Below are 10,691 nucleotides of genomic sequence, written 5' to 3'. Positions count from 1 at the left end.
ATCTTCCGAACTCGCCGAAAAGTTATATCGAATTCTTCATTACCGGCATTCCTTTTGACAGTTCCTCGATACCACATTCGTCATCCGTCGTTTCTGTAAGACCATTAATCCCGCGAGAGGTTAATCGGTGATAATTGCGCAAAATAGATAAGGAACCAGCATACCCTTTCATCGGAGAGACGTGTTATACAGGGTGTCCTGAAAGTACACGCAGTGGAAATATCCGAAACTAAAAAGAAAAGCACGCGCGAGCGGTCGAGATGACGCGTGTGTACCAGTCTCGTTGGAAATCAGGCCAATGCCCTGCAAAGGAACACACGTACCCCTTTTCTTAATAATTGCGACCTATTAAGCGTAATTACTGTTCGGCCGTCGCCAGGAGCGCGCATGTATCGGGTATCGCGATGGTAAAACATGAACCCGTGACGTCACGCTCTGTGTCACGTAGCACGACGTATGTTTTACCATGTATCGTGATCGCGTCGCGATAGATCGCGCTCAAAGTTGCGATTTCCTTCGGTAACCAGTCCCGGCGTAGGATGTCCCCGCGGGTATCGATAGGCGGCGCAGTTGTGCCACTTTGTTAAGGATACACGGATTGTATAACAAGTTGCGCGCGCTTACATAGTAGTCTAGAACCGAAAACCGTTACATGTTCCGAGCGGTCACGAGGAATCGGTGAAAAATCAACGGCGAAACGATAAACGAATACCCCTGTCGCGAATAGGCATGCGTTGTACACGCGTGTCGCCGATACGTGTCCGTTGTCGTCGGACGCGACCAACGCTATATTTACGATTTCCGGCAGTGAGCCTTAAGACTAGGTCACGGAATTGCATTACGTCTACTTATACACCAGGCGTGTCGATAACGCTTCGCTCGCATCTCCGAACCTTAATTCTCGCTCGCCTCATTTTAATGTCAAATCGAACCTTAAGCGGCAAACGACAAGACACGCTTCCATCATCGCGACTCACCGTCGAATTCACTAGCGCGACGTCGTATTCCGCTTCGGGTGATCCAACATGAAACGTATATGTGTATATACATCCTCAGGACGGTACGGAGCGGTAGAACAGAGGAATACGTATTAATACGAGAAATTAAATTAAATCCGGAAGCAGAAGGGCCCTCCCCACCCTTCGACCCCGCGTCCCGTTGCTCCCCTGACGAAAAGGAAGTTTCGTTGCGGCGACTGTGGAATAATCATCGGCCGCGACAACAGTAGCCAGCCGCCACACGGGGTTGGTGGCCGTGGCGGTGCGACGGCAGGGGGCGCAAAGAGTGACTCATCGTTGAGCCAGGCCAGGCCTTACGAGCTGCAGGTCAGGAGAGGAAGACACTTTTAGCCCACATTTCTTCCTTGCCCCCCTCGCTGTTCTGCGGCTGGCGTTCCTTTATTTTTACCCCAGCCGTTTATTCGCGGTTCCTCGTTTCCTATCTCGCTTCCTCCTGTCCCGCTTTTCCTCGTGTCTATTCCGCTTTCCAGACACGCGTCGCTCGCGAGGATATTCCGCATTGGTCGCAGCCGAGCGTCTAGCGAATATCGGGGACGGTCGTCGAGGATTTCTCGAGACGGACGGGGACACATGGGGACGGATGGGAGTGGGAAAATGTTTTTACGGAAATTTTTAACGGAATGCTGGTACATATGTCGAGTGTCTAGAGTTTCGGGCGAACACCGACGATGCCTTCCAGTCCGCGTTTCTTAAGACCGGAAGACTTTCAAGATCCAAGATTCATAATGCAACCTCGATAAGGCTTCGAGAACCACACGGGCCATGCCAGATTACGAGATGGTAGATTCTTTGCTAAGCGTTTTAAAAATGTGCTAAATTTATCGAGAAAGCCTCGGGGCACTGGAGAGTTGCTCGATGTGCTCGCAGCGCCAGCGGCGGCGAGCGGGGTACAGGTTTAGATACAGTACGCGGAAGTATGGCGGACCTGCTACGGGAACGGTTTATTAGCCCGTCGCGTTTCTCGAGAAATCGCTGTGTACACAATTCCAGGATACAATTCGGCGCGACTGAATCACGGCATTGTGCCGGCGGGGTGGGAGCGCCTCTTTTATACGTGCCTTTCGTGGAATACTTGCTTTTATTTGCCACCTATTCGAAAGTTAATACGGACAAAAAATTCTCCTGTCCTGTTCGCAACCTGCCGCAACTCGGCTAAAATTAGCGGATGCTTCGAGGATACCAGGAAATGACTTCCGCCTCTGCATTCGTTTCACGTTTATTCCATTCTTTCCGTAGACTCGCGTAGAGCAAACATGGCCGACCAGTCGGCCCCCGATCTCTTCGTCGTTAATTCGAACCCGACTATCCCAGATGTGTGACCAGACTGCGCACAAAAATCACAGTATCGAGCGAACACCACCTGCTCCTCGCTGTATCGGTATTTTCAAAGTAACTCGATGCTTCCCCCCGAGACCAGTTCCCACGCCCCTGGTATCCCGTTGGGCTTCCAGTCGACTCTTAGCGCCCCAGAATCAAAACTGGCGTGTCCTAACGGACCCCTTTCGCTTACTTTCAGGTGGACACAAGGAGTTCCACAGGCGGCATAGGGACCTCTGCGAGGACACTCTTCTCCCAGCAGTCGCAGCTGGTCCGTCCACAGTGGGCAGTTGTTCCAGCCCTGGGCCAGGCTGTCCGGTAATAAGTCTGTCTGGACCACCGACTCCCCAACCTGCGGATATCGATAGTCACCCGGCCTCGAGGGTTCTGCCGTTCTTGTACCTCGGGAACGGCAGGGACGCGGCCGATCTGCAACTTCTTCGCGCGCTAGGTGCCACCAGGGTCCTCAACGTCACTTCACAGCTGCCTGGGTATCACGAGGAAAGGGGTATCACGTACAGACAGATCCCTGCCTCGGATTCTGGCCACCAAAACCTTAAACAGTACTTCGAGGAGGCGTTCGACTTCATCGGTGAGTGGCCTCTCTTGATACTGCAGCGTTTATGGGACACTAGCGGGATTTACCTACCGTCGATAACAGTAGCGCGACATCTTCGGGGTTACTGTTCGGTTTCGGTAATAACGTTGGAACGGGTGTAGGAACGAAGATTCTAGATAATTCTGAGAGCATTTCCAGAGCTCGATCGAGTCTCTCGTTGCTTTCTAATGGATCCGAGATGCCGAACGTTAGAGCAAACGTTCCGAGCAGACTTCCCGAGTAACGGTACCGCCTCCATGCAATGAAAATTCCCGGAGTACTGGAGTACTTGGATCTTACGACGAGTATCCGCGGTCGTAAAGTCCAGTAAATCGGTTTTCTACGGGCAACAACGCCTAGATCGTTAGATATCTGTTCGCGGCTCAGAGGTTTCCCTCGCGCTCTCGATCCTAGGGGAAATATGTTGATTCAACGACGCGATCAATGAAACGGGCCTCTATTCATTAAACAACCGCGGAGCACCATGCGAATAGGTGACGCACAGTGGTTTGCAACGCGTGTTGACATTGGCCGAACGAACGTGGCTGCTCCATTGACTCTTTCGAACCTGTTGCGTGTGATTCAACGAAAATACGAGGATCACCGGTTAGGGTAAATTGGCCTAATTGCATTCACGGTGCAAAATGTCGGCCGGTTAGAACGCGACATTCGAGGAGGCTGCGTTTAATTCACCGTGAGAGCCAGCAGGGGGAGGATGAGGAGGGCGCTCACAAAGAGATGTTGGCCTCTGTCGATGAGTAATTCTTTCGGTTGACTGGGTGTGTCCTCAGGCAATGATCGTCATTGCCGTTTGTATCCGCGCCAGTTCAGGCCGGGTTTCGAAGGTTGTGCCCCGTTCCAATCGCGATCCGCCATTTTTCTGATACATCTCTCCCTTTCGAGAGGAACAAAAGCATCCGCGCGCTAATTCGTCCGTGATGAGAGAGCAACGATATATTCTCCCTTAAGACCTGGTGGAACATATGGGATAGTAAAAATTGACGGTTTCAATGGGGAAAAAAGGAGGAAAAAATTTTTAAAGACGAAACGGTGTTCCTGGTCCGAGCCAGGCAAGGTGGAGGAACTTCCTAACGGTCCGGATTTCAGCCGTTCTTTATTTCCCTTCATGGGAACCAAGGACTCGATCCTTTGTGAGGGGCGCCGGTTAAACTTTCCACCTAACCTCGCTGCGTATTTGAAATCCCGGCGCATACCCGGCCTAGGGAAGCATTACATAACCCCGCTCGCTCTGTAACCCCTAATCATAGTAGAGAAGAGAATAAATTAAAGTTATAGTCACGGCGATGTAATTAGAACGTGCAAGAGGTCATAAAATTGAGCATTGTTCCGATCATTCCCTACAATTACACGCGTCATTCGTTCTCTGCCTTGTTGATCGCGAATCCCCCTCCCCTCCCCTCCCCTCCACCCTGGCCGAAAAATAACGCTGTCATCGGTGACAAAGGGTCCTTTTCCATAAGCGTGTCCTTGTGTATACCGGCTGAAAAGTTCTATTTAATATTCGTCCTTCGTGGACGATTCAGCAACGCGTGCCAAATCTGCACAGCGGAGGCCCGAATGCCCCAATGTCCACTCGGAAAAGGGTTCGGATCCGCGTCGCTTTGTTTGTCCTGCATCGTCCAAGAGCGGCTTAACGGTCAACGCACCAAGGTGCCCTTCATTTCACGCAACAGTCCCTACGGTGTTGGTCGGTTGGCCAGGTACAGCATTCCACCAGTTGCACATTCGGTAGGGCCCTGGTTGCGAGTGTCGCGCGGGCGCGCGTGCGCACACGCTCCGCGCACACACGTGACCGACGCTCGTCTCGCGTTACGCACACGTTGGCGCGCGCAGGGAGCAGAATGCGGTGCAATAAACACAGGAGAGTCGACGAGAGGCCGACACTGGGGCACCATGAAGGGGATTCACGGGTGTGCAGTTGTGGTGCGCGCTTGCTGCCGTGCGCGAGCGCGCCAGTGACTCATGGTTTCATGAATGGAAGCCTTTCGTCTTCTAGTCCTCGCACACGGTGAATGGTCCACCGGAAACGGCTGGTTACACCCTGTTTCCGTTACACCAAACTGTGCGCACCGCTGATGAAGGAAAAACGAGCGAGCGTGCCGCTATGACGAGCATCGCTGGGAATTTTTCCGTCGCAGGATCGACAACCGCGTTCTTTCATCGTTGGCTATGGAGCGCGCTTAAAGGCCCGTGATTGGAGAATTGTATCGATTACGGGTCGTCGGGGTTTATTTAACGATGGCGTTACTCTCGTTTAAGATACTATTCGCCGTTTTACGACATCGTTCCTCGGTAATGTAATCGCGGCAGCGTTGGGCGCACGTGGTGGGGAGAGGTGGAACGGCCGACGATAAGCGTGGTGGGGGGGAGGGGCGGCCTACGGTGGCCTTGAGGTGACCGGTTGATTTTCGACGGACTGTAGGACCTCGGAGTAAATTATTTAGGATTGGTAGACCGACTACCGCAGTAATAGCAGCTATTAACCCTTCGCTGTTGTTTCGTAAAATTAGGGTATATGGTCACAATAGTGTTCTTATTCTTTCGTGATTCGATATAATCGGATTAATTTATTAATATATTCGTTTATACGGGACAAATTCTTTGTTGTACAGCAAATAGTATAATAATAGTGAAAGTAAGGGAACAAATAGAGAGAATGAACTTGAATAGCATAGTACCTAAAAGAATAGAGTATATCGTGATAAACGAAATGAAACTATGTATTGTAGATGGTAGTAAAATATAACTTGATAGCAGTAGAATAAAAGTAATATGATTTGTACGTGTTTCTACGTTGGTTTTATACAGTGAAATAACGAGATCTCGCGTGATTTATGTCGGATCGTTGACGTCCGTTGCGAGCACAGCGCAAGGATTACAGTTAGAGGTTAGGTCGGTCGTTCGCGCAGGTTCAAATAGAATTCCGTAAACGCGTTTGATCGTGTCAAATTGCACAGGACGCGGCCATAATTCGCCGGTTCGTAGAACGCGATAGCTCCGTTAATTTTAACCATTCTGGGAACGGAACGTTTTAGGGGAGAAAGCAAATAGAGCGGAGGCAACAAGTACACCGGATTTCCCGGAACTCGGTATCATTTTCGACATCGCGACAGGTGTCGTGGCTTTCCGTCAGTCTGTACACACGCGCCTTCTGTTACCAAAATACCGCGCAATATTCCATAACCAAAACCGCCGAACCCTTCGCCCATTTTTTTGCCACAGTTTCAACCCTTCCGTTTCCTCCGTGGACCCTCTTCCGCCTTTTTGATCTCCCGATCTCCCACCAGGCCCAGCCTCTCGTTTTTCTCCCATTATCTATAACTCTCCCCTTCTCCGCGATTTTCTCCCGCTTTCTCCGTCTCTATCCGGCCATTCGTCACCCGTGACTCATAGCAGATGCCAGCCCGCGAGACTACACGCTGCAAATGCGCGCCGGCGCGCATGCGCCCAGTTTAGGGGCCGATGCACCCCCGTGTCTCGACTAACGCTTACCTAAACTACTTCTATTACGCTAACCCCCGACGCGTAACCAGATAAGATTAGTCGCGCTGCTTATCACCGCTCGGATTAGCCATTAATCGACGCCTCGGGCCGTCTCTCAAAATCGCACCTCCTGGAATCATCCGTGTATAGAGGTTAGTTCCGATGGCGTATGACGTCCATATCGCAGTGAACGAATTTTTCCACGATCGTGAGAAAAAGGTAGATTGTAACTGAGTATGATCGAGTCGTGATATGGGGGATTGATCCGTACTTAGTATAGCAATGTCTATTTTAGGAATAGGGAATCTGAATGGAATATAACTCGTCGCAGTTGAGTATTAAATCTTGTGACAACTGGACGAAGTGACTAGTAGATGCAAAACTGAAAAACCATTTTAAAAAATCGAGTTATTATTTTATTAAGTAACAAAAATAGCGTGGAATTTAGAATTCGTAATGGCTACCAAAAATTTTCGTTAATATTTCAAAACATAGATGATTTTTGCTTAGAAATCGTGGTAGGTTCGTTATAGATTAAAAAGAAGTTCGATGTTTGGGACGTTAGCAGTTTATCTTCTCAGAGACTCGAATCTTTTCTAACCTATCTTTTTTATTTTCTTGATTTTAAAATTCGATAAAAATTATCCGCGTAAAGAGGAAAAGAAAAATAGGGAAAAATGGAATACCGTCGGATCGTTCTTCCGTGTAGATGTCGCGAATAGTCCGCGTGCGAGCGCACGTGCACTTGCAGCGGCTCTCATGCACCCTCTCCTTTCCTCCGGCCGATCGCAGGCACGTCGAGTAGTACGTCGCACAAGATACGGGCGCGCGTCGCCATGACTCATTGGCGATACGATAGCGTCCCCCACATTACGTAACCGAATCGCCTGTTTGGGTTACACGGCCGGGTCTGTTCGGCCGTTTTACAGCGACGCCGATGCCCGCGTCATTCGGCCGAGTTGCACGGCCTCCGTTGGAGCGCTGCTCCCCGCTCGTAAATCGCCTGCTAGAAATTCCAGATGACGTAGACCCCAGCGTCGATGACCCTCAGATTCTGGGCCCGTTTCTCTCTCGGGCCCACGCGCTTCGAATTTCCTCGACTGGAACGAATAGAACCGAAGCTCTCCCGTCGGATGCTGGCTCCGCCTCGCGTCCAATCCTAGCTCTACCCGTCCACGATTCCCCGGTCGAGTAGCAGTTAGCAGCTTCGGATGGGAACCATTTTCGAGTAACCATTGCGTAAATCTTCTTTTTAATATTCAAATGTTCCGAAGATATCGAGAACGGTGGTATCGAGAGGTTAGAGTATGCCCCGAAACGCGTGGCGCCATCTAGGATTCGAGAATCTCGTTCGTTTTAAGACACCCTATGTAGCTTCAGTTGGAATAGCGTTTAAGTAGCTTCTCTATCTGCTGTAATTGTCCGCGATTATCTCGTGGCCTCGCCAAAGGACTTAAAACTAACTGTGACTTGTTTTCGCTTTACAGAGGAAGCCCGAAAAGCCGGAAGCAGCGTGTTAGTGCACTGCCAGGCCGGAGTGTCGCGCAGCGCGACGATCGCGATCGCGTACATAATGCGGCATAAGGGCCTGTCCATGGTAGAAGCGTACAAGCTGGTGAAAAACGCGAGGCCCATCATCAGTCCTAACCTCAACTTCATGGGCCAGTTGTTGGAACTCGAACAGGGTCTGAGGGCATCCGGCGGAGTGGTCGCCGCCCCTGAGGAACCGAAAGGCTGCCACCAGTGTCGCTGGTCTCATCAACAGAACAGCGAGGAGGTGACGTCCGGTTGCAGCGTCTGAGTCGAGCGAAATCACCAGGCGAGGATCACCCGGTTCTCTCGCGTGGACATCGGGTTCCAGCAGATGAGAAAGAAGGGAGGAAAACAGAAGAGCCCACGCGCGGTTTGCGAGGCCGTCTCGACGTGCTGCGTCCAAGGACGCGGTCGAAAGACATACTCTACACATATCCTACCGTATATCCGTTAAACGAACCGAAGTCGTCGTTCTTCCTGTTTCACACACGTGCGAAGAACTCGGATCATACCTTGCTACACGTGCCTTGGCGATCGGCCCTAGAAACGGGAAAGGCTGATTTACAGAGACACTTTATTTCTATTACCGAATAACTTATTCAGTGGAAAAGGATGAGGACGTTCTACAAAAGAAAAAAAAATAAATAAATATTATGAGAGAGAGAGATCGCGTGGTTGAGCTGTGAACGGTGAGGTTAGAAATGCGAAGCAAAGATGTCGCGCGTGACGTATATGTTATATATAGACGTTTTCCATTTTACGGAACCCGAGGACCAACAATGATGACGCAGCCATGCTTTTGGTTATCACCTGCGCGCGCACCAGTTCCTCACCGTGCACTCGTCAACGACGCGAGCTCCTCCGCGTTGCGAATTATTTATGTGTGGAAGGAGGGAGTGGAAAATGGAGGGACGTTCACGCGGCGCTAGTTACGGAAGCTTCGTGCAATCGTCGTGAGGAAAGAGGTGGTGTACTTACGCGACAGTGTTCCGTAGTTCTATTGGTACAAAATATACGTGGTAAGAGGCGCGTTCGTCACAGAAAATCGTCGTGAATATTTTTTTGTTTCTTGCGTTAGTCGGTTGCAGTAGCGAGAGTATGTATATTTGATTTTAAAGATGATACACGGTGTTCCACTTTACTTGGAAAGATCTATGCGTTTGTAATTTAGAAAGTCGATTTTATTCTTTCTCGTCCCTTTTATATGTGTACATTTTTGTTTTAAAACGTGTCAGGTGTCCTCGTATCGAAACGATTATTCGGCGGTAATTACACATTTTAGATGCGTTCGGTTAAATTCTGTTCGATTAGAGGAGAATCGTATTGTATTCAGGGACACTGCTTCTGAAACGCTGTTGCGGCACGAACTCAGTCAGATTATGACGGAGTAATTGCACCCGGGGTGTCTCGCAGAATTATTCTTATTATTCTTATTATTATTATGTTCTTTTTTGGTTTGCCATCTAAAGACGCGCACGCGCAAATGGACAGCTAAAAAGGTGGGATGAATGTACGTCAATTGAGATCAATAATAACTATGTTTGCGTTTTTGCCTTTTGCCTATTTGTATCTCTGTATTCGTAATATTACATTATTCGATAGCGAAGTGGTTTATATTTGATAAAATAATATATCGTTAACCGGAATTAGCTTAACCACGAGCTCCGTAGCATTTAAGGATCTGGTTGAGATCCAACCATCGTGATCTAGTCGTTTGTTGGGATGTAACTGATGATGATGATATGTAAGGTGCGAAAGAGAGAACGAGAGAGAGGGAGAGAGTTCAAATACCCCGCCAACTAATTAGATTAATGTAAGAACGTCGTCGACAACTCGAGGGACAAACAATGCGATTTTAAAAGCGTAATTAAGATGCCAAACACGGATTTTTAGTTCGGATTCGACGAGTTTCAAGCTTCGGATAACGTTCTATGTAGTAACCAAAATTATCATCTGCCGATCTTGAAATGTACATAAAGAATAAATACTAACGCACGAGGTACGAATTAACGATACTTGAACCGTTCTAATCGATGCACGAACATCGAGTTCAAATAGTTTGTATTGCCAGAAAGTTGCCTTCGTTGGTCCTCCGTTCGAGTTATAATCGCTTATTGCGCAACGCGAATGCGCACACGAAACCTAACCTTATCGCTGTGTTTATCGTAGGTTATACTTTTGCAACGTTTCAGCGATAATCTGTACGATGACGAAAGTTTAGAAATTAACGTGTCATTGACGTTGTACAAAACACGACTGCTGGAGGGACATTATTACGTATTTCGTTGAATCGGTTCGTCGAGTTTGCAAATTCTTTGATATCGATGTGCGTACAGCCTTATTACCGTTAGACGAATTGTGCCGCACGGAGGGAGATTCCTCGTCTAAGAACTTGGTTTGTGCTAACGATGGAAGTATTATGGGAATGGAAAAAGCGTTTTTCCTCGCGTGGCACGATTCATTTGAAACGCGTGTATATCTAGCTTTTAATCGCTTCTGTCTTAATACCGCAACGAGTGATCCTCGTTCGTTCTTGAGAACTGGCGAGAGTAAATATCGATTGTTCAGCATAGTAATAAACCTGGGGAATAGAGAAAAAGAATCGTGCGCGTAGTTCGCTTCAATCGTCGAAATACCTCGAACAACGGCCTAAATAGGACGTTGGTTAAACGTTAAAAGAAAAAAAAAAAAAAAAAAAAAAAAAAAAAAAAAAAAAAAAA

At 48.7% G+C, this 10,691-nt stretch overlaps 1 protein-coding gene across 5 annotated transcripts in view; it reads left to right on the top strand.

Annotated features, from left to right (window-relative positions):
* Positions 1 to 10,691, top strand: part of LOC108549763 (dual specificity protein phosphatase 10) — a 125,309-nt gene extending 114,618 nt beyond the window's left edge. For all 5 annotated transcript variants that reach the window (XM_017903266.1, XM_017903264.1, XM_017903269.1 and 2 more), the window contains 2 exons: positions 2,536 to 2,928; positions 7,926 to 10,691. In XM_017903266.1, the coding sequence (XP_017758755.1) occupies positions 2,536 to 2,928; positions 7,926 to 8,239 (707 nt within the window). In that variant the 3' untranslated portion in view covers positions 8,240 to 10,691. The remainder of the gene's footprint in view (positions 1 to 2,535; positions 2,929 to 7,925) is intronic.

The sequence above is a fragment of the Eufriesea mexicana genome, unplaced genomic scaffold, assembly GCF_001483705.2.
Source record: "Eufriesea mexicana isolate 0111107269 unplaced genomic scaffold, ASM148370v2 scaffold2208, whole genome shotgun sequence".
NCBI lineage: Eukaryota > Metazoa > Arthropoda > Insecta > Hymenoptera > Apidae > Eufriesea > Eufriesea mexicana.
This window is presented reverse-complemented; position numbering and strand designations above follow the sequence as displayed.